We start from the raw sequence: 25,295 nt of genomic DNA, 5'->3' as shown, positions 1-25,295 counted from the left end.
CATTTATGGACCCCCTTCTCTGTGTCAGATTGTCTCTGTCTATTAACCCATTACAGCCTCCCAGCCATGCTAGAGGGTAGATAGTATCAAACACTTTATAAAGGGAGAAATACGCTCAGAGAAGCCAAGTCAAGAGCCCTGGCCATACAGCTGGAAGCTGGTAAGGTGGGAATCTGAACCTGGCCAGGTCCGTCCGATGCCCATTCAAGGGCTGGCGCGCTGCTGCACCCCAGCTGCTTCCTTCCCCTTTGTTAAAGCTGAGACCTGGTGCCAGGACGCTCCCCTTTACATTCTGGGGGTCACTTAACAGAAGACCACACCTAGCTTGTCAGGCAGGACTTAGCAGAGTCAGCTCTCCTCCTGCAGCCAGAGACAGACAAGGCAGCACCCAAGCCTGTGTCCACAGTACCAAGGCTTACACAGTCAGCCCCTCCCCAGCACAGCTTTATACAATTATCTCGGGCTTGTGGCTCCTTCCCCAGTGCTATACCATAACCCTCCCCACACTGGGAAGTAAACCTTTGGTTGCTCACACTCTAATGCTGGAGACAGACAACACATTAACTGATAATATAATATAATATAACACAGTAGTAGGTGCTATAAAGAAGAAATAAAACAGAGTGAGGGGATGGGAGAGTGATGCAAGGTGTTATTTTTTAGTAAAGTACTCAGAAAGATTTCTCTGATGGCTGGGCACAGTGGCTCACACCTGTGAAAGGACGTAATCCCAGCACTTTGGGAGGCCGATGAGGGCGGATCACTAGAGCTCAGGAGTTTGAGAACAGCCTGGCTAACATGGCAAAACCCCCTCTCTACAAAAAATACAAAAATTAGCTGGACGTGGTGGTGTGCACCTATAGTCCCAGCTACTTGAGAGGCTGACGTGGGAGGATGGCTTGAGCCTGGGAGGTGGAGGTTGCAGTGAGCTGACATCGGGCCACTGCACGCCAGCCTGGGCAATAGAGCCAAATGTTGTCTCCAAAAAAAGAAAAAGAAAAAAAACAGTCTTTTTGAGGAGGTGACATTTGAGCAAATAGAGCCCTAACTGAGTAAGGGAGTAGGCTGTGCATCTACCCGAGAAAAGAGAGTTCGAGAAGAGAACAGAGCAAATGAAAGGGCCCTGAGATGAAAATGTGTTTGCTATGCCCAAGAAACCCCCAAGAGAGTCATTTTATCATCTCTGCCATCCCTGCCTTCCTATGCACTAGGAAGATTCTTCCATAGGCCAGGCCCAAAAGAAATTGGCAGTTGGGAATTGCCTAGAACAACTAGATTCTACACAGCGACATGGGGAAAAGTGAAAAGCATTTTAAGACAATAAGTTAACCAACTCTCAGTTTCATAACTGATAAGTACCAGTTAGATATTGTGCATATGCAGCATAACAAACTACCTCTAAATTCAGTGGCTTAAAACATCAACCATTTTCTATTGCTCAGTCCTCTGTGGGTCAGCAGGGTGGTTCTTTGATCTTGGCCAGGCTCACTTATGAGTCTGGTCGGTTACGGTTGAACAGGCAGCTCTGCTAATCTTGGCCAGACTCTCTTGCATTTTTAGGATTTGGCTGACTGTCCATTGGTCTATGAGAGCCTTGGCTCCTCTCCATGTGTCCTTCTTATCCTCCAGCATGCTAGCCAGGCTTCTTCTCTTGGTGGTGGCAGGGTTCTAAGAGAGAAGAAGCAGGCAAGACTGTTTGAAGCCTACACTTGGAACTGGCAACCCTAACATTCCCATCACATTCTGGTGGCCAGAGCAAGTCACAGGCTGGCCAAGATTAACGGATGGGCAAATAGACCCTTGATGGAAGGAACTTCAAAAATCATCATGCATGCATATAGACAGGGGTGAAAAAATGGAGACCATTTTTGCAGTCAGTCTACCTGAACAGATAAGGAATCAGAGACTGGAAAGCATAACACTGCTTAATTCTAGAGCAAGGAACTCTAACTTCTGGCCCCCAGGTTTTAGTGGGGAGTCTGGAATATTTTACCTATTCTGATGGAAGCCCCATCAACAAAGCTTTTTTAAACTCTGGTCAGCCTAGGGGTTTTAAGGATGTCCATTAAGTTCAAGAGGACTTTGAGGGCCCTGAAGACCAGAAATACCCTGGGTCAAGCCCAGAGGTTTTCACTTAATAATTACTGGTAAGAAAATTAACTCGCCAGGCGCGGTGGCTCACGCCTTTAATCCCAGCACTTTGGGAGGCTGAGGCGGGCGGATCACGAGGTCAGGAGATCGAGACCATCCTGGCGAACACGGTGAAGCCCCGTCTCTACTAAAAAAATACAAAAAACTAGCTGGGCGAGGTGGCGGGCGCCTGTAGTCCCAGTTGCTCGGGAGGCTGAGGCAGGAGAATGGCGTAAACCCGGGAGGCGGAGCTTGCAGTGAGCTGAGATCCAGCCACTGCACTCCAGCCTGGGTGACAGAACGAGACTCCATCTCAAAAAAAGAAAAAAAGAAAAAAAAAAAAGAAAAATTAACTCCATACTTAATAATCTACATGGTTCTGTTCACCCACCAGCCTTGATCCCCTAAGTCTCCCCAAAAATGACTACAAAATATATGGAAACCCCAGGAAGCAAAAGAAACAGAGCTAATGAGTTATTTCACTGTTTGTGCTTAATTTGTTATTTCCAACAGATTTGAGGCAGCTTATAAAAATATGTACAACATTGTACTATAGATAATAAAAGGCAAAAATATTAAAAATGCATTTCCTTATGTACACACGGGCTGCAAATTTGGCTGTGAGCTTCCTAGTAGGAACTGAAAGTAGGAAACACATCTACGCTATGTATCTTTAGACTTTGTCTTTTGTCGCATGGGGGCAAATTGTAAAGGTTTTCCATTTGAAGTTAATGGTATTTCATCACCCATGAAGTTTGTATACTTGCCTGTCAGTTCCTGGGTAATAATGCCAGGGAAAACATCTCACATATGGTTATACTGTAAGCTCCAGGAGGGCAGGGATCCAGCTGTCTGTGTACGACCATGTTCCCTAGTTGTGCCTGCCAGAGAGTAGGGATTGAGTAACCAAGAAGCAGTATGCTGAGTGGCTGACAGATTGAGCTCTGGAATCAGAAGACTTGGTATTCAATTCCTAGCCCCATTTTTAGGATCTATGTGACCTTAGGCAAATTACCAAATGTCTCTAAGTTCTATTGCATTCCCTATAAAGTAGAGATAATAATGGCAAATATTTTATAACACTTCCTCCATGCCAGGTACTTTTGTAAATGTTTTATACATACTAACTTTTTTTAATCTTCCTACAACCCTGTGAGGTAGTCACTATTAATATTACCATTTTACAGATAGGAAAATCAAGGCACAGAATGATTATACTTACTTGCCTAAAGCTACACAAGTAGTAAGTAAAGCAATCAGGGTTCAAACCCAGGCAATGTGAACCCAGAGTCTTTGCTCTTAACAGTTACCTTATACTGTTTCCTAATAAATGTTGGATTTCCTACCATATAGTGTGGCTGAGAGGATTAAAATAAATCTGAATTTAAACATGTAAAATGCTAAGCAGAGTGCTTGGCCCATAGTTTGTACTCCATAAAAGTTGGTTGTTCTCCTCCTTCATCACCACCACCATCATCATCATTGAAGGTTGGATGGATCAATGCTGATGGTTCTCTTACTTGGTTTTCTCTTTGTAGATAAGTAGCATCTGATATGGTTTGGCTCTGTGTCCCCACCCAAATCTCACCTTGAATTGTAATCCCCATAATCCTCACATGTCAAGGGGGGAAGCAGGTGGAGATAATTGGATCATGGGGACAGTTTCCCCCATGCTGTTTTTTCCTGAAAGTAAGTGAGTCCTCACGAGATCTGATAGTTTTGTAAATGCCTGGCATTTCCCCTGCTTGCACTCACTCCTTCCTGCCACTCTGTGAAGAAGGTGCCTGCTTCTCCTTTGCCTTCTGCCATGATTGTAAGTTTCCTGAGGCCTCCCCAGCAATGTGGAACTGTGAGACAATTAAACCTCTTTCCTTTCTAAATTACCCAGTCTCGGGTATTCCTTCATAGCAGTGTGAGAATGGACTAATATAGCATCCCTGTCCCCTGCGTTCAATAAAAAAAAACATAGACACAGAGAAAAGCCCAGAGGAGAGTGAAAGGATGTCAGGGCATTATATTTGCCAAGGGGCCATCCTATACATCTAGAAAGGTAGGCACATTGGGAGGCAGCAATGCACCCTGATGGCCTCTATCAGAGACACAGTGCCAGACATGGTTGGCCCAGGGTTTTGCCCAGAGCAGCAGCTCTCATATTTTTTGTTCAAAATGACCTCACCAAATAGTTGTCTGTCTCCGGTTGCACAAGATTGTGAGAAGATGATCTGCAAGGCCATTTGAATCCAGACATTAAATAAATGGAACGGCACATCTGTGGGAACAGGGTATTTATCAGGCACTTTCTATAGGCCAGAGGCTTTAAGCATATTATCTTGTTTAATCACTGCAATAAACCTATGAAATAGATAGTTGAACCCCTCTTCGCTGATGCGGAAGCTGGCTGGAGAGCAGGAAGTTCTTTGTCCCAGTTGCACAGAGGGCAGCTGCAGGATGGTGTCAAGCTCTGGCAGTGCTGGTATCTTGTTTCCCTTGCTCTACCCCACCTTGCCGCCAGGCCAGTCCCAGAGAAGAGAAACCTTGAATAAATGGGAATGTGGACAATCAAAGGCATTGGTTTGCCCTTTTTTAGGACCCATAAACTCTTTGGAGAATTTGAATGAACTCTCCCCTTAGACAAATGCACAACACACTCACAGTAACAGAATTTCAGGGAGACCGTGACCCCTCCAGCCCACTGTGGATCCTGGCTTCTGTTCACTTGCTCTCCAGGGAAATTATGTCCTTTAGGTCCATTCAAACTCATATTTGAACCTCAGTTCCCTCTGTTTCTAAACTTGGGTCTTCATCACCAGGCCATGGCCGTCCTTGGCCCCAGTAGTGGAAATAGACAAGTAGTCCAAAACTCAGGCCTGCATCTGACACTAAAACATGATGCTCGCACCTTCTTCCTGACCAAGCAGATTTTTACACAAAAAATAAATAAATAACTTCAGTTTATGTGTATACCCCACATAGAGTCTCCAACGAGGAAAAAGAAAATTAAACCCTGGTATATAATCTTTGTGTAATAGATCAATTATAGATTTCCCTAATCTCTATAATCTAACTCTCGAAGCTTCTTTGAATAATTTTCTTTCCATATTTAAATTTCATAACCCCTAAAAGAAGGAGAAATAATTCCAAGGGAAATTGTTGATTCTTATGATAAAGGACAATGTAGTCTAAAGCTGGGTTAGTGCACATTAACTGACTTTGCTCTCAGTTAACATACGTTGAGAACCTATTGTTTGCTTAGCACATGCAGAATACTTTGATACACATGATCTCATTTCACTCTTATACCTCACTCCCATCCCCAGAAGTCCAATGCGGAAAACAAAGTCATTACTATCACCCTCATTTCACAGAAGAGGAAACTGAGGTCCAGAGAGGTTCTGTGACCTGCCCAAAGTCAAACAGTGAGATGTGGCAGAGCTAAGACTGAAGCTCTGGGTTCCAGTCTCCAAGTCCCATTTGCTCAGGCCTCAACCAATATGTGAGGCAACATTTTAAAACACAGATCCGGGTTGTTGACTTGCTGCAAATAATGCAAATACCAAGAAAGCAATCCCGTTGAGAACATGTGAGTCATCTGTACTGTTAATTAGACAACCTTCTCCCCAACATTCAGGACCCAGGTCTCGAGTCTCCTTTGCTGTGAAGTCCCCTCTGACCATCATCCCCTTTTCCTAAGCAGAGGGTCTCATAAATACCCTGATAAATACCCTGTTCCCGCAGATGTGCCGTTCCGTTTATTTAATGTCTGGATTCAAATGGCCTTGCAGATCATATTCTCACAATCTTGTGCAACTGGTCCTGAAAACTGGGTCACATGTTGGAGTGGGTCATGATTATCTGGTACTTTTTGCAGTGAACTCTTTAAGGGGTAGTAAGTTCCTGAATTAGAGTCAGAGACACCAGGAGCATCGGATGAGGAATTGGCCCAAGATTCATTGCCGTGGCAACAGCTACTTGACTTAGCCTCTGACTTAATGTCTTGGCAGGTGGGCAAACCAGAGGGAGCAAGGATGACTCAGTGTGTTCCTGCCTGGGCTGAACAGGAGAATGACATGGCTGTCAAGGGAGAGGCAGGAGGCTGGGCTTGGATGGCGAGCATTTCTGGGAAGGTCTTGTCTTCCCCGAAAGCTGAGGATTCCTGAAGTATAGCACTAGGTAGTGCCCAGGAAATGGTGAATCTGTGTCACAGCCCACAGTGTTTTCAAACTGCCCATGTCGACCCATTAGTGGATCATGATGTCACTTTTGTTGCTGCAGTTTCAGCACTTTTTATTACTAAGATGGAAGAGAAGTGAAAAGGAAAACAAATGAGAGGGCCTCACATGTAGTAAGGGTCACTGTTATTTTCCATTAATTTTTTAATGGAAATCATGAAGAGTGTGTGTGTGGGTGTGTGTGTGTGCGCACACCAAGCTGTGATATAAAATATATTCTTACTCTGAGTCACAGTCAAAAATATTTGAAAAAAACAAGATTGGATTAGAATCTTAGAAAAATATCCCTTGACTAATTTCCTGATTATAGAAACATTAAAGTCTAATGGTCATCTGTATCATTCATCCATTATTCATTATTTTTTATTTTTTTGGAGACAGAGTGGCACTCTGTCACCCAGGCTGGAGTGCAGTGGCATGATCTCGGCTTGCTGCAACCTCCACCTCCCGAGTTTCTCCTGCCTCAGCCTCCCAAGTAGCTGGGATTACAAGCATCCACCACCACAGCTGGCTAATTTTTTGTATTGTTAGTAGAGGCAGGGTTTCACCATGCTATCTAGGCTGGACCTGAACTCCTGACCTCAGGTGATCCACCCACCTCGACTTCCCAAAGTGCTGGGATTACAGGCGTGAGACACCACACCCGGCCCCGTTATTCATTATTCATTATTTATTTATCCAAAAAGTCATCTACTAGAGTTCCCTACCCTTTTGTCTCACCCTCTGTTAGATGTGAAGGTAAAACATTTAGGAGAAAGTGAGTAGCTCCATGTGTCTGGAGCCACCAATCAGGCAGTGAGGATGAGAGCAGGAGTGTAACAGGCCTACCGTATGAAGGTGCCCATCTTCAAAGGAAGCACCTTTGCTGAGACTGTGTGGTTCTGGCAGGGTGAGGAGTGGACTTTAACTACTGGCTTTGGCATTCTGTCTCCCCTCACCTGCTAGTTGGTTTAAATCAGTTAGCACTTGTCTATTGGCACTATTTTATTTCCAGATTATTTTGTCCATGCCAGTATCATCTCTTCAGTTTTAAATGATTTGAATATGTCCTATTCTTTTGCATCTCCAAAATGCCGAGCAGGGTTGGAAACACAGCAGGTATTCAGTAAGTGCTTCCACTGTATTGACAGATACTTGTTCTTTAGGTCTCTGATAAGACATCCCTTCATTCCTAATCTTCTCCTACCATAGAGCATTTAAGAAATGGTTTTGCAGCTACGTGTGTAACAACCTGTCTCCTTCACTTACACTGGGAGTTCACTGAGCATGGGATTATGTGTGTTCTCTCCATCACTATATCCTCAACCCCAAACACAGCACAATGTCTGTCTTGTTCCTTGTATCCTCAGTAGGATACTTGGTAGGTGTATCTGTTAGTTTTCACCACAATAATGGTGAGTAACTAACATCCCCACTATCTCAGTGGCATACCAAATAAGCATATGTCTTTGCAGGCAGCCAGGGCAGCTCTAAGCTGCAGGCCAGTTCTGGATCTGCTGTGTGTCTCTCATGCCAGGCTAGCCAGGGCATATTTTTCTTCTCTTTTCCCACCTTCAGATCTGCAGTTTTGCAGACAGTGCACATTTTTCTTTTTTCTTTTCTTTCTTTCTTTTTTTTTTTTTCTTGACAGTCTTGCTCTGTTGCCTAGGCTGGAGTGCAGTGGCATGATCTAGGTTCATCACAGCCTCCACCTCCCGGATTCAAGCAATTCTCCTGCCTCAGCCTCCCTAGTAGCTGGGACTACAGACACATGCCACCCACACCCAGCTAATTTTTATAGTTTTAATAGAGATGGGGTTTTACCATGTTGGCCAGGCTGGTCTCGAACTCCTGACCTCAGGTGATCTTCCTTCCTTGCCCTCCCAAATTGCTGGGATTATGGGCGTGAGCCACCATGCCAGGCCCAGGGCATGTTTTTCTTATGACCAAGGCAGAGGCGCAAGAGAGCAAGTTCGATTTTACAAGCAGTCTTCAGGCTTTTGACTCCATCGTGTTTGTTAACATAGCTTTGACCGAAGTAAATCAAGTAGTCAAGCCCAACGTCAAGAGGAAAGGAAATGCACTCGACTTAGGGAGTTTGGGGTGGCAAAGGAAAGAGTGAATATTTCCGAATCATCTACCCAAGTAAGTTCCCAGCTTCTCACTGAATGTTTATGGAATGGAAAGGAAGGGAAGAGAATAATTGGATTGCAGGGATTTCCCGTGGGTATTCACCATACTAGTTACAAAAGCCCATGGGGATTCTTCTACCTCCTGACATACAATTCTACAGAGAAAGCCAGAAGACTTGTCAAACAGGTAACAGCCCGACCATCCAGAGCTAGATTTGTTGAGCAAACAAAGTGAGCCCTCAGAAGCAATTTTAGGCAGAGACTATTCCCCCAGGGCACTGAGGGACCACAACTGCCTTTGTGGGGAGAACAAGGGGAGTGACCACCAGAGTCACAAGAAGTTGCATCTAGGAGTGGATAGCAACCCTTCCAGGCATGCGGAGAGGATTCTGTTTTGTGTCCTTTGGAAATGCATGTGTCCAGATGAATGCCCACATGCTTGCTAAAATCAGTAGTCAGGACTTCTAAGAGACCTTTGCAAATAGCTGGGCATCCATTTCTAAAAGTAGTCCAGAGCACTGTTCCTATACTGGCTTTCTTTGCAGTACCAGCTCTGGTGTGGTTTGAGGTTGTGCGAAATGTTGCACCCCTCCCTCGGTTAACTGAAAAATAACAATATATTTTCCTTTCATTCTCTGTCTCCCTTCTGACTGCAGGGGTGCTGTGCCTACCAGACAGCCTGAATCTTCACAGAGACCCACAGCGGTCAAACAAGCCAGGAGAACTGCCCATGTTCAGCCAGTCGGAGCTGAGGACCATCGAGCAGTCCTTGCTGGCCACGCGCGTAGGCAGCATCGCAGAACTGAGTAAGTAGATGTTGGTTCTCCAGCTCTCATGCCTCAAGACATATTCTGTTTGTGCCCGAAGTGACACAGTGTCCTCATGCCAATCCCTCAGGGCACTACTTTGTAATCAGTGAGGTGACACCTTTTATTGAGTGCCTGCTGTATACACTAAACAATGCCGGTGGCATGGGGAAGGTAAGAGCTCTGAAGCTGGTTCATTTCCTGGTTCCACCATAAATCGGGTCAGGTTCCTAAGCTTTTCTGAACCTCAGTTTCCTTTTCTGTAAAATACAGAAAATACCAATGCCTACCCAGAGTGTAGCTGCAGTGATTCAATGAGCTCACATCCATAAAGGTGTCAACCTAAATAACAAACAGAGAAGGAGATTCTCTAAAAGAAAATCATGTTTATCTGGGAATAGGCCTTGCAATGAGAATGTGCATGCCAGAGTATATTCTCAGAGAAATACAACGTGTGTATTTGGGGGCTAAAGGAAGACAATGGTTTTTAACGGAAGAGTGAGGAGGAGGATTACAAAATTGTTTTTGAGATAATTATCCTTGGCTACAAGGATCAGTAAATAACAAGGGTGGCACCAGTTCGAGATTGGACTGGCAGTTGCTGGTCACGTATCTTCATATAAGTAGAGAGAGAGAGAGAGGGAGAGGGAGAGAGAGAGAGAGAGAGAGAGAGAGAGAGAGAGAGAGAGAGAGAGAGAGAGTGTAAGGATACCATGGCCTTTGTGCAAGGCTGTGATTTTTGCAGAGGTTTTTTGTGATAGTTCTTGTTATCAGGCATTTGTGCATGAGAATCTTCCCTTCATGGCCTTCCCTGACTCTTCATCAGGGATTTTAACACAAATGATTCCATTTTAATTCTGACAGCTTTCACAAGAGGGTTTGCCAAGGTGCCTGGCACATGGTAAATACTCTATAAATGGCTGGCTACTGTTGATTTCCACAGTGAGATCCACTTAAATCATATATCAGGTCACATCCTTCCTCTGTTCAGAGTCTTCCACTGGCTCTGGTTCATTGGTTCCCCATCTGACCCACAGGAAAAGCCAAAGCCCCAGAATTACTTCCAGCTCCCCCCATCCCCTACCCTCCCTAGACACCCTCCTCCACCTTCCCTCTGTCCCCTACTTGTTCCTTGAACACAGCAGGCATACCACAGGACCTTTGCACTTACTCTTCCCTCTGCCTGAACTGCTCTTCCTCCAGGTATTCCCATGGCTCACTCCCTCACTACCTTCACATTTCACCCAAATATTACCTTCTCAATGAAGCTTTCCATGACCATTGTATTTAAAATCATAATACTCTGAGGACCCTTGTCTTAGTCAACTTGGGTCACTATAATGAAATACCATAAGACAACGTGGCTTAAAACACAGACATTTATTCCTCATGGTTCTGGGGGCTGGGAAGTCCAAGATAGAAGTGCAGGACAATTCAGTTCCTGGTGAGGTCTCTCTTCCTAGCTTGCAGATGGGTACCTTCTCCCTGTGTTCTCACAGGGTGGTGGGTTTGGGGAAGGTATTCCTCTTCTTCTAAATCCTCCAACCCTATCATGAGGTTCCACCCTCATGGACTCACCTAACCCTAATCATTTGCCAAAGGCTGTATCTCCAAATACTATCACATTGAGGGGCAGAGCTTCAACATATGGATTTGGGGTGACGAACTTTCAGAATATGGCAACTCTTCTCCCCTTCATTGCTTTACTTTTATCCCCAGAAGTTACCATCCTAAGATATACTCTATATTTTTGTTTTTTAATAATAGGCTTATTGAGATATAGTTCATATACAATTTACCTTTGTAGAGCATACAGTTCAGCAGTTTTTAGTATATTTACCAGGATGTGCAACCATGACCATAATCAATTTTAGAACATTTGTATTACCGCAACAAGAAGCCCAGTACTCGTCATCAACTACTCCCCTCCCCTCCCACCCACACTCTGTATTTTATTTTTTTAATTATCTCTCTATCCCCCTAGTATATAGAATATAGTAGAAACATTTTATTTGCTCACTGATGTAACCCCAGCACCAGGAATATTGCTTGGCATATAGTAGGCCCTCAGGAAACATGAAGGAAGGAAGAGAAAGAGAGAGGGGTTGGGAAATGGGAAAAGGAGGGAAAGAAGGGAAGGGAAGGGAAAGGGAAAGGGATGGGGAAGGGAAGGGAAGGGAAAGAAGGAGGGAGGGAGGGAAAAGAGGTACAAAGATGCAAAGAAGGAAGGAATAATCAAGGTTGGGGTGTCCCAAGTTTAAGTAATAATTTACCATGCTTATATACCCCCTAATTCAGGACTGTGCTCTCTGAGTCTGACCAACCACAGGAAAATAATCCTGTATTTACTTATGATCCAATTGATTATCAAAAAATTTAGCTGAGTATTAGTTACTGATGGAATTGAAGCATTGATCACAGAAATGCTAGATTGTGTTAAAGTGGGAGTTGGTATTGAAATTCCAGCAAATCCTAAACTATGAAGGGATTTAAGACCCAAAATGCGACTTCTACTTCTTCCCAGAGGAGTTCCCTGGACACCCAGATAGGCACCCTCCATTAAGCTTACGGCCTGCACCTCTGGAAAGGGAGTCAGTAGCTGATCGAAGCTATAGGGGGTGCTTATGGCCACTAGAGAGCTACTTTCCTGGCATCTGAATTTGGAAATTGAGCTTCCCATTCCCTTCAAACCTCTGAAGTTACAAAACGCCTCCTGTCACAGGGCCTCCTAGCTACGGGTCAGTCCTGTGATTCTTCTGAGACTTTTAGGTGCCACAACACCTTTGGCAATCTAGTGAAACCTGTGGACCCTGTCTCAGAATAATATTTTTAAATGCATAATGTGCAAATGATTACAAAGGAAACTGATTACATTAAAATTCAATCATCATAATATTTTTAATCTCAATTGTGGTATAGTAGTTCTCTGTTTTTTTTTTTTTTGTTTTTTTTTTTAATTAGCATGTGACATAACAAGATCTAGCAGCAGGTCAGATGTCCCTGTGATTTGGGGGTAATATGCGTGAATGCTATTTTGAGATGTCTGCGACAAGTGGAATGGGGTAAGGAAATACCTGCATTTTAATACGTACTCAGGGCATTCAGAGGCAGAAGGTCCAGGCAGGCAGTACTCTTGGAGAAACACTGCTCTAAGAAGAAGTGCCACACATTTGGGACTTCAGTATTTTCCAGGACATGCTCATGACCCTAGAAATGTAGGATCTGGCTACCGAGTTGGGACATAGCTTTGTGGGACAACCCCAGAAGAGGCCCTCATACCATGTGGCCCACATGCACTGTCCCTAGGGTCTCAAAGCTTTGTCCTGGGATGTCTCAAAGTCCTCGCGTGGACTCCAGCACCTGGATTGGGCCCTGTGTAATTCTAGCGCTCTCTTCCAAGAAAGGATTTGCTAAACAAATCTGCTCTTCACCTAACAGGCAGCCTGCAGGAGCTGCTTGCCGCATAAATTGTTTTTAAGGACAATTTGCTCTGTAAATTAAATGCTGTCCTCATTGAATGTTGACTTTTGCATATGAGTTGTTGGCACACAAATGGGTGTTGCTAATTGCGAATGGGTTTTGTACATTAACTAAGTCAGCCCCGTAGAATGTGCACACAAGGAAACACTTTGATAAGTCACATTGGCGGCTGAAAGGAATAAAATTGCCTTTTTTTGTGATCTGACTGTCATTTAGACTGGCTTGTTCTGTGGTCTGAATCAATACAGCCTTGCTCTCTGTGTACATAGAGAGCTGTTCTTCATATTCAAAGGTTGCTCTGCCAATGTGGACGGTAGAAACCACTGTTTTTCCAGCAAAGGTGAGATGGAGAGTTTGTTCTCAGTCATCCCTGCTCTTGTTGAAACAGGGACACGTCTGGCCAGGGTCAAGAGGGGAGCCCTATTTTAATAGCTAATAACAATAATAATGGCAGCAGCTGATGTTTAATGAGCCAGGGAACTATGCTAAGTGTTTACAGGAATTACTTCCAATATGTTATTATTGTCCTCATTCGATGATATGGGAATGGAAGCAAGAGGAGGTTAAACTATTTGTCCAAGATCAACCACACCTGTGAATTGAATGGCTCAAAATTGAATCCAGGCTTCTCAAGGTAAAGCTTTTATACTTAACCACGAAACTACACTATCTCCAGGGAAGTCCAGAAGATATTTCCACTCAGACCTGAGATTCCCCACCTCTGTACCATCAGGGTGTCAGTTGGGTCTGCGTTCCCTGCAAATTACTCTGAAGATTTGCAATTTGCTCTGTAGGGTGCACTGTGGATACTCTCCTGTAAAGTAAACTGGAGGTGCAAACATTCACAAAGCTTACAATACCTCCCCAAATACAGCAGGCGCTGCGTGATGACATTTCAGTCAATGACAGACTACATATATGATGGTGGTCCCATAAGATCATAATACTGGCCAGGTGCAGTGACTCACGCCTGTAATCCCAGCACTTCGGGAGGCTGATGCGAGGGGATTGCTTGAGCCCAGGAGTTTGAGACCATCTTGGGCAACATAGTGAGACTTTGTCTCTACAAAACATAAAACAAAATTAGCCAGGTATGGTGGCATGCACCTGTAGTCCCAGCTACTCGGAAGGCTGAAGTGGGAGGATTCCTTGAGCACTGGAGGTCAAGACTGCAGTGAGTCATAATCACGCCTCTGCACTCCAGCCTGGGAGACAGAGCAAGATCCTGTCTCAAGAAAAAAAAAAAAAAAGAAAGGAAGGAAGGAAGGAAGGGAGGGAGGGAGGGAGAGAGGGAGGGAGGGAGGAAGGAAGGAAGGAAGGAAGAGAAAAAGATTGCTGCATTTTTTACTGTACCTTTTTTATGTTTAGGTATGTTTAGATACACAAGTACTTCCCATTGTGTTACGATTGCCCACAGTATCAGGACAGACACATACTGTACAGGTTTGTAGCCTGAGAGTGATAGGCTACACGCTACAGCCTTGGTGTGCAGTAGGCTGTACCCCTGGGTTTGTGTAAGTGCAGTCTATGATGTTCATCCAACGATGAAATCGTCTAAGGACATATTTCTCAGAACCCATCCCTGTTGTGAATCAATGCTGGGCTGTATTTAGACAGGGGACCACCTCTGCGGACGGGGACTCCTCCTGGTAACCCTTGCCTGTTTCCTTAGGGCCTCATATTAAAATCTAGAACTGTCTTGATCACCTGAAATGTCCAAAGCACTTATCTTTGTCCAGTCTGTTATGGCTTGAGGTAAAAACACATCCCCTATTTCTGGAGCACCTACTGTGTACCAGCTGCTTTGAACACCTTTAAGGTATTATTCTTCTCCTTTCACAGATAAGCAAACTGAGACTTAGGAAGGATAAATGTCTTGCCCAAGGCCACTCATCTAGTAAGTGGCAGTCATAATTAAAACCATTTTTTCTTTTTCCCTCTGCTGTGCTGTGTGCAAATCAGCTTTGTATTGTGAGCACCTAACACTATCACCCACAGCTCAGGAAATTTCCCTTGAATGTCAAGTGAATAAAGGAATGACCTAAAGTGAACTTGTCTGAGAAACAAAAACAGAAGAAAATGCTGCAAGTGGGACTCTTAATGAAACCCAGTCAGATAATAAATTTTCTATTGAGCTGAATTTTGAACTCAGGGACGTAGAGCTGAACCTATGCAGGTTCTAAAATATTTGACTGGTAAGCTAAATCAAGAGGCCACAAAAATCACCAAACTGACACCAGCTGGCAAGTCTTTGATCCTGAGCCCTGGGAAATTTGCCGGGCAATGCACATCACAGTTGACTTAGAGTCCGGTGGGCGGTCCAGGTCTTCTTCCCTGAACCAGTGAGTGGGGCTGGGGGAAGTAGGTCCACCCAATCCCCACAGGGCTGTGGGGAAGGAGAGGGGAAGCAGGGGCCCTGGCTTCTCTCCCTTTAGGACCAATTTGCTTTTGGTCCCATCCAAGTCCATATTTGTGTCCTCTGAGACCTTGTCTTGGCTCTTCTGCCTGTCACTCAGCCTTGCCCCCAAGCTCCCAGTTACACCCCCAGCTGACAGTCGTTAATTATAGTGTTTGCTTTCTGTTTAAAGAAAAAAAACAAATGAGGACTTCTTCATAAAATGTCTCTTCCTGTTGTCTTTTCACACTAGACTGTGAACTTGCTGTCCCCAGGCAATTAGGCAATCAAAACAGGGCAATTGCTTTCCACTGCCAAAAAAGCTTTTCTGGGTTGTCTCTCCTCAGTGTCACCAGAAGAAAAAGCAACCCCACAAAAAAAGCGCTTTTTGCTTGGACAAAGTTGTCTTTCCCCTTGTTTGAAACGTAAGTGGGCTCTTTTCTGAGAGTCCCCTGCCTCCAGCCCCTGGGGTATACCTGTCATCTTCTCATGTGGCAAAGTGGCCACTGGCCTACTGATATTTCTTGAATATTTCACCCATGCCCCTACGACAAGGCCTTTGCACCTGCTGCTCCTTGTGCCTGAAAGCTCTTCCCCTAACATTCTCAAAGCTCCCTCACTTCATTCAAGCCTCTTCTAAAATGTCACCTCCTCAGAGATGCCCTCCGTGACTGCCCCACCCACCTACCCCTCCCCACATCACTCCGTATTCCCTCTTCTGCCTTAATTTTCTTCTTGCACTTGTTACTACCTGACATGCTATATATTTGTTTCTTTTCTGTCTCCCCCACCAAGACTGTAAATCCCATAAGAGTTGAGACTGTTTTTTTGAGACGGAGTCTCACTGTTGTCTCCCAGGCTGGAGGGCAATGGCGCAATCTCAGCTCACTGCAACCTCCGTCTCCTGGGTTCAAGCAATTCTTGTGCCTCAGCCTCCCGAGTAGCTGGGATTACAGGCATGCACTACCATGCCCGGCTAATTTTTGTATTTTTAGTAGAGACAGGGTTTCACCATGTTGGCCAGGCTGATCTCGAACTCTTGAGCTCAAGCGATCTGCCTGCCTCAGCCTCCCAAAGTTCTGAGATTACAGGTGTGAGCCACTGCATGTGGCTGAGACTTTTTTTTTCTTTTAAATATCACTGCATCCCCAATGCCTAAAACAATGTTCAGCAAACAGTAGGACACAATAATATTTGCTGAATGAGTTAATGAATGGCAAGCTTCCAGCTGAATCCAGAGGTTAGCCTTCTCTTGCTGCATCTCTGTTCCTTCATCTCTCCTTCTCCATAAGAATAAATGTTTCATTACTCTGTACCTAATGACCTGGATTATATGTGGGTTTTTTTCTTTTCTTGTTTTTTTCTTTTTTTCTCAAGGAGAAGGGTTTCAGTCAGATGAGTTAAATAGCAGTTTATGATACCTCGGAGTGACTTGGTTTCCTCGTCTGTGCTGTGTGACTTAGGGCAAGTGACTTGATCACTCTGATTTCTGGTTTTATTGTCTGTGAGAAAAGGGTGACAATACCTCCTCTCTCAGGGTTGTGGGAGGTTTGGGAAATGTACTAGAGTAAGTGGTAGCTGGCCATGGACAGAAGGAAGAGTAGGGAAGGCAGTGAAGGTGCTGTAGCAGCATGGGTTTGGGCAGAAGGAGCCCACCATTGGAATTTGTGACTCTGTCCTAGAATGGTCACACCTGGCATGCAGGAACAATGGTTTCTTGGGGGCTCCACAGATGATCCTGAGTCAGGTAGGTTAGAGTAGCATTTCCCCAAGGGTGGCACTGGAAATGATAGTAGGTGATGCACAAAACACCTTCTAATTTAAATTGCAATATATTTTTATGAGTACTAGGACAATATGTTTTCCATTTATGGCACTGATATGAAATTTTCTCTTAAAATGAATTTATATGTGTGAAATAATTAGCCAATTTAAAGAAAAATATTAAGTAAATAAATTGTATCAGCAGCACACAGATATGAGACACATCATGATGGTGATTCCCAAATGGCTGATATTTGGGAAACATAGTTATTAGTGGACTGATTCTCAGGTAGGCTTCTAAAATCAAACTCCAACTCTCCAAACTCAGTTCAGTTAGTGACTATTGGATTTGTTGTTTTAGGATCATGACACTGACAAGGAAAGCAACAGATAGCACAGTGCCAACTCCATCTCCCATGGCCAGCCCTCCTCAGAGACATCTTTGGGACCTCTGACCTTGGGACTAGGCTGCTGCTGTTGCTACTGCTGCCGCTGATGGTGATGATGGTGGCAGTGATGGTGACAGTGATGGAGATGATGACGGTGGTCATGGTGATGATGATGGTGATAGTGATGATGATGATTATGGTGATAGTGATGATGATGGAGATGATGATGGTAGTGATGGTAATGATGACAGAGATGACTTTGGTGATGATGATGGTGATGTCTGAGATGATGGTGGTGATGATGATGGTGATGGTGATGATGATGATGGAGATGATGATGGTGATAGTGATGTAATGGAGATGGTGGTGATGGTGGTGATGGTGATGATGATGGTGATGATGATGATGGAGATGATGATGGTGATAGTGATGTAATGGAGATGGTGGTGATGGTGATGATGATGGTGATGGTGATGATGATGGTGATGGTGATGATGATGGAGATGATGATGGTGATGATGATGGTGATGGTGATGATGATGGTGATGGTGATGATGATGGAGATGATGATGGTGATGATGATGGTGATGGTGATGATGATGGTGATGGTGATAATGATGATGGAGATGATGATGGTGATGATAATGATGGTGATGATGATGGTGACGATGATGGAGATGACGGTGATGACGATAATAATGGAGATGATGATGGTGATGGTGATGATGTGACAGTGATGGTAATGATGACAGAGATGATAATCATTATGATGTACATGATGGTAATGATGATGGTGGTGGGGATGGTGATGAAGGTGAAGATGAAGATGATGATGGTAGTGATACAAAGAATAATAGTACTGAATACTTCCTAAGTGCTTACAATGTACCAGACTCTGTTCCAAGTGCTTTAAATGCTTTATATGCATTTCTTCATTTAATGCTGTGAGGTAGGTACTATTATTGCCCTAATTTTGCAGATGAAACAAAGGTTAGGTAGTTTATGTATATTATTTGTTTAATCCACAAAACAAATTCATTAGGTCATAATCATTCTCATTTACAGAGACATTAAATAAGTCACCTAAGGTCACTCAGCTATTTAGTAGCAGGTTGGAGGCTCTCAGTCTGAGTATCAAGAGCATGTTCCTAACTAACCACATGCCACACTGCCTCCCCTTCCCGGAACAGGACAATGGATGAGGCATGGTCTCTGCTTTTGAGACTCAGTAGGGAAAGCAGATGTGTGGATAATTAACTGTGAAATGCAACAGAATTAAACACGTAATGTGTTAGACTTTATAAGCAGGATTTACAGGTATATAGAGAAAAGAGGGACTTGATTCTGACTAGGGACATCCTGGGGGGCTTCATGGAAGAAGTAGTATTTGGTCATAGCCTTGAAGGTCTTCAATTGTTAGGAGAATGCAGGAAAGGGCAATTAAACGTGGGAAAACAAGAACAGAAGAAGGGAGCCTGAAAATGCAGGGCAAGCTGAAAGGTGCTCTGAGGAGATGGTGAGACGGTTAGCTTAACCAAGGCAAAAGACACCTGACCATCAGGCTTCCCAGTGCCTTGGGGAAGTGAATGAGTGGAGTAGGGGCTCAAAATGATACTCGTCTTCTCCACTTCCTTTTGAATCTTCTTGTTTTGAGCTTTTTTAATGGCAGTTTTTGAGAGAGACAGAGGGAAAGATAAGTGTCTTCCACCCTCAACCTAGATGGAAGGTGCAAGAAAGTAAATGTCACCTCAGTAAGCTTATTATTCTGGTAAAACAGGTAGCACATGCCATAATTCAAAGTTCAGAAACTACAGAAAAATTGAACAGAATGTCACTGATAATCCCACTAGGAAGAAAAGTCCTTGGTCAACACTTTGGGGTTTTTTCTCCCTGGTGTTTACTTAGTACATAGTTTTTAATAACATAATCCTGATTATACTATATACAATTTTGAATTTTGCTCTTTTCTACTTAACATTTTAATATGAGGATTCTTTTTTTTTGGTATCACAGTTCTATGTAATCATTTCTAATGGCTCCATAAGTTTACTATTTTATCATGTGGATGTACTAGAGTTTATTTAATCATGCTTTTTATTTTTAAACACTTGTTTGTCAAATTTTGGATTCCATAAGTAAGGTTTGGGTGCAAATTCTTGTGCATGAAGATTTTGCTACATTTTGAATTCAAATATTGGGACAGATTCCCAGAAATGGAATTACTGAGTCAGGAGTTATGAATAGTTGTTAGTACCTTTGCTACATAATGCTAAATTGCTTCAAGATGGACCAAGAGCTGGCCAAGGCTTCATTGGGCTGCCTTTGAAAGAGGGACTCCAATTATTTGGAGTGAAGAGCACAGACCTTAGAGTCAGACAGACCTGGGTTGAAATCTTGTCTGCCTCTTATTAACCCTGTAACCTTGGGCCTGTTTTCTTGTCTGCAAAACATTGTTCCTTAACTTTGGCACTGTTGTCATTTTGAACTAAATTATTTGTTGTGAGAACTGTCCTGTGCATTGTAACATGTTTAGCAGTATCTCTAACCTCTAGATGCCAGTAGCAAACACCTGGATGTGACAATCAAAATGTCTCCAGACACTGCCAAATGTTCCCTGGGAGGCAAAAGCAACCCAGTTGAGGATTACTACTGTGAAATTGAAATGATATTAATACATACCTTATAGAGCACTGTTAGGATTAAAAACAATGTATATTAAATACTTTTCACAGCACATGATACAGCTTTTACTATTGTTACTAGTAATAGTGCTAATAATAGTTTCTCACTGCTGAATGCTACAGAAAGGACTCTGGAGAGGACAGGCTGGATTAGCTCAAAGGCCAGTCCCAACACTAGGAGCCTCTGGTTCTTTGATTCCTTGGCCAATCATCCAGCGATGTCTCCGTTCCTCTCAATCCAGAGGTCAGAGAGTGGCCTGCTATTTAGAACACCTGCAATGCTAGTTACAGGAAAACCCCTCAGCCCTCACAGGACCCAAGCCTAGCACAGGGAGATGCCTAGAGTCCAGGAAACTGCATTATTCTGGAGAGGGGATTCACTCTTGGATAGTCCCTCCCTTCTCCCCACTCCTGCAAAACCAAGCTGCTGCAGCATAGCACCAATTTGAGAGCAGTCATTACTAGACTACATCCTGCCCTGGAACCCAGTAACCCCTGCATCTCCACACCCTTGGGACTCAGCTAACATCTCCCACGTCCACTCAGAAGTCTGCAGCATTGCAACACCAGCTGGACCCAGCAGTGCAGCCACATCCTCAGCACCTAAGCCCAGTCAGTGCCCTATGCCATGGGGAACAGGTAGTCTTGCACATCAGGGAGGCTGCCTCCAGGACATAGGAAGCCAAAGCACACACTCCCCAGTACTTGAGAGCTTCCTGCCCCAGGGCTACCACCAATAGCAAATTTGCCCCCTTCAGTGGTCCCACACATCACTCAGGGACCTAAAGACAAGACCACCAGCATCAGTACCCAAACACAGCACCCAAGAGGCTGAGGATCAGCTCACCCAGGGTCTACCATCACCAGTACCCATGTGTGCCATTCAAGGGCCCCAGGACAGGCCCAACCAGGGCCCACTGCCATTGCTGTCCAGTGAAACTGCCTCTTCAGTGGTGGGACCACCATGCACCTTTGTGCGCCATCCAGGAGCCCAAGGACTGGCCCATCCAGCATCCTTGTCCCCAGCAAAACCATACCACATCCATCACAAACAACTACAGTCTAAGTTAGTGAGGAACATGCAGACACTGCTGACGTTGACTACAGCGGAAGAAATCATACAAAGGCTACACTGCTGGACCCACCCAGAATCAAGCCAAAGAATCCTACCCAACTAACACTATAGATACATCTACAGCAAAAAGTCTTTCCTTGCAAAAGCTACTCCATAAAATTATAAAAAGCAACTGCATAGGAAGCCTATTTAATAAAATAATAGCTGAAAACTTCAAAAGTCCTGTGAGTGATATAGGTGACATTCAGATAAGGTAGCTCAAAGATCTCCAAATAGATTAAACCCAAAAAGATCCCCTCTGGGGAACATTATAGTCAAACTGGCAAATGTCAAAGACGCAGAAAAAATTTGAAAGAGCAAGATAAAAGCATCCAGCTACATATAAGGGAATTCCCGTCAAACTAGCAACAGATTTCTCAGCAGAAGCCTTACAGGACAGGAAAGAATGGGATGATATATTCAAAGTGCTGAAAGGAAAAAAAAATCCTGCCAGCCAAGAAGACTATATCCAGCAATGCTATATTTTAGAAATGAAGGAGAAATAGCCTTCCCAGGACAACAACAAACTGAGGGAATTTACCACCTCTATGCCTGCCCTACAAGAAATGCTGAAGGGAGCCCTACATCTGAAAGTACAAGGATAATATCTACCCTCATAAAAATACATGAATGTATAAAACTCACTGATAAAGCAAATACACAAATGAGAAACAAAAGGATCAAATATTACTACTACAGAAAACCACCAAACTGCAAAGCTAAGCAATAAGCGAGGAAGAAATATATACAATATAATATACAATATAAAAAACAATCAGAAAACAATTAACAAAATGACAGGAGTAAGTTTTCACCTATCATTAACAACCTTGAATGTAAATAGTTTAAATCTCCAATTAAAAGGTATAGACTGGCTGAAAGAATAAAAAAAGCAAGACCCAGCTATGTGCTGCCCGCAGGAAACTCACTTCACCTGTAGAGACACACACAGACTGAAAGTGAAGGGATGGAAAAAGATGTTCTACACAAACAGAAACCAAAAGCTTACAACAGTAGCTGTATTTATTTCAGATAAAAATAGACTTTAAGTCAAAAAAAAAAAACAACACATAAAAAGAGACAAAGAAGGTCATTGTACAATGATAAAGGAATCCTTTCAGCAAGAGAATATAACAGTTTTAAATATATATGTACCCAACACCAGAGCACCCAGATATATAAAACAAACATTATTAGCTAAAGGGAGAGATTTACTGCAATACAATAATAGTAGAGGACTTCAACACCCCACTTTCAGTAATGGACAGATCATCCAGACAGAAAAATCAACAAAGAAACATCAGAGTTAAACTGCACTTTAAGCCAAATGGATTTAACAGACATTATACAACTTTTTACCCAACAGCCATAGAATACACATTTTTTGCAACAACACATGGAATATTCTCCAGTTTAGACCATATGTTAGGTCACAAAACAAGTCTTGACAAATTTTTAAAAACTGAAATCATATCAAGTATCTTTTCAGACCACAAAGGAATAACACTAGAATAACAAAGAAATAACGAGGAACTTTGGAAATACGTGGACATTAAACAACATGCTTCTAAATGACCAATGGGTCAATGAAGAAATTTGAAAAGAATTAAAGAGCCACCCGCAGTGACATGCATCTGTAGCTCCAGCTACTCAGGAGGCTGAGGCAGGAGGATCACCAGAGCCAAGGGGTTTGAGGCTATAGTGTTCTACGGTCACAACTGTGAATAGCCACTTCATTCCAGGCTGGGCAACATAGCAATACCCTGTCTCTCAAAAAAAAAAAAAAAATTAAGAAATTCCTTGACACAAATAAAAAGGGAAGCACAACATACCAAGATCTATAGTGTACACAAAAATCAGTGCCAAGAGAAAAGTTTATAGCAATAAACACCTACATCAAAATGAGTAGAAAGATTTTTAATAAACTGCCTAACAATGCACTTTAAGAAACTAGAAAAGCAAGAAGAAAGCAAACCCAAAATTAGTGGAAGGAAAAAAAAAAATAATAAAGATCAGAGCAGAAATAAATGAAATAGAGACTAAAAAACAATACAAAAGATCAACAAAATTGACAGTTTTTTGAAAGGATAAACAAAATTGACAAACCTTTAGCTAGACTAAGAAATAAACAGAGAAGTCCCAAATAAATAAAATTAGGGACAAAAAGGAGGCGTTACAACTGATATGACAGAAATACAAAGGATCATTAGAGACAATTATGAACGACTATACACCAACAGATTGGAAAGCTTAGAGGAAATGGATAAATTCCTGGACACCTACCACCTACCAAGATTGGACCATGAATAAATAGAAAACCTAAACATAACAATAACAAGTAATGAGACTGACTCAGTAATAAACATTCTCCTAACAAAGAAAAGCTCAGGACTGAATGGCTTTACTGCTGAATTCTACCAAACTTTTAAAGAAGAATTGACACCAATTTTTCTCAAACTATTCCAAAAAAACTTGAAGAGAAGTGAATTCTTCCTAACTCATTCTACAATGCCAATATTATCCTAATACTAAAACCAGACAAAATCACAACAAAAAGAAAATTATAGATCAATATCTTCAGTGAACATAAATGTAAAAATCCCAACAAAATACTAGCAAAGCCAATTCAGCAGCACATTGGCAAAATAATACATCATAATCTAGTTGGATGAATCCTAGAAATACAAGGATAGTTCAGCATATGCAAATCAATAAACACACACATCACATCAGCAGAATAAAGAACAAAAGCCATGTGAGTATCTCAATAGAGGCAGAAAATGCATGTGACAAAATTCAACATCCCTAAACTGTCAACAAATTAGGCATAGAAGGAACAAGCCTCAACACAGTGAAGGCCATATATGACACACCCACAAATAACATTATATTTAATGGGGAAAAATCTGAAAGCCTTTGCCCTAAGAAATGGTACAAGGATGCCCACTTTCTCGAAAAAGAGAAAATCACTCTTTTTCGAATTGTACTGGAAGCCCTAACAAGCAATTAGGCAAGAGAAAGAAATGGCATCCACATCAAAAAACAGGAAGTAAAATGGCCCCTCTTTGCAAATGGCATGATCTTATATTTAGAAAAATCTAAAGACTCCACCAAAAAACGGTTAGAACTGAGTAACAAATTCAGTAAAGTTGCAGGATACAAAATCAACATACAAAAATCAGTAGTATTTCTATATGCCGATAACAAACTAGTTGAAAAACAAACCAAGAAAGCAATCCCATTTACAATAGCTACAAAAAAAAAAAAAAAAAAAAAAAAAACCTAGGGATAAATTTAAGCAAGGAGGTAAAAGATCTCTACCATAGAAACTACAAAACACTGATGAAAGAATTGAACACGGAAAATGGAAAGACATTCCATGCTTATGGTTTGGAATAATTAACATTGGAAAATTACCACCCTACCCAAAGAAATCCACAGTCAGTGCAATCCTTATCAAAACACCAATGACATTCTTCAAAGAAATAGAGAAAAGACACCTTAAGGTTTATATGGAAACACAAAAAACCCTAAACAGCCAAAACAATCCTAAGCAAAAAGAGGAGGCATCATACTACTTGACTTTAAAGTGTACTAAGCAATAGTAACCAAAACAGCATGGTATTGGTATGAAAACAGACACGTAGACCAATGGAACAGAATAGAGAACCCAGAAATAAATCCATATTTCCAGCCAACTGATTTTCAACAAAGGGACCAAGAATGTATATTAGGGAAAGGACACTCTTTTCAATAAATGGTGCTGGGGAAACTGGATATCCATATCCAGAAAAATGAAACCAGATCCCTATCTCTCACCATATACGAAAATCAGCTCAAAATGGATAAAGACTTAAATGCAAGGCCTGAAATGTAAAACTCCTAGAAGAAAACATAGGGGAAATGCTTCAGGACATTGGTCTAGGCAAACATTTGAGAGGTAAGACTTCAAAAGTACAGGCAACAGAACCAAAAATAGATAAATGAGCCTATATCAAATGAAAAAGCTTCTGTGCATCAAAGGAAACAATTAACAAATTGAAGAGACAGTCTTTGGAGTGGAAGAAAATAGTTGCAAACTATTCACCTGACAAAGGACTAATGTCCAGAATAGACAAGGAACCGAACCGCAAATCTATATATATATATACATGATTTTAAAATGTGCAAAAGATCTAAATAGACATTTCTCAAAA

General features: G+C 42.6%; 1 protein-coding gene across 2 annotated transcripts in view; it reads left to right on the top strand.

The window, feature by feature from the left end:
• The window catches only part of BTBD11 (BTB domain containing 11), a 366,318-nt gene that overhangs the window by 220,455 nt on the left and 120,568 nt on the right, over positions 1–25,295 (top strand). The window contains exon 1 of one of the 2 annotated variants that reach the window (XM_010375422.2): positions 9,132–9,276. The exons of the other annotated variant lie outside the window; for it this stretch is intronic. Within the exon in view, the coding sequence (XP_010373724.1) occupies positions 9,201–9,276 (76 nt within the window). The 5' untranslated portion in view covers positions 9,132–9,200. Of the gene's footprint in view, positions 1–9,131; positions 9,277–25,295 lie in introns of those variants that run through there. 2 annotated transcript variants of the gene reach the window in all.

The sequence above is a fragment of the Rhinopithecus roxellana genome, chromosome 10 (assembly GCF_007565055.1).
Source record: "Rhinopithecus roxellana isolate Shanxi Qingling chromosome 10, ASM756505v1, whole genome shotgun sequence".
Lineage (NCBI taxonomy): Eukaryota > Metazoa > Chordata > Mammalia > Primates > Cercopithecidae > Rhinopithecus > Rhinopithecus roxellana.
This window is presented reverse-complemented; position numbering and strand designations above follow the sequence as displayed.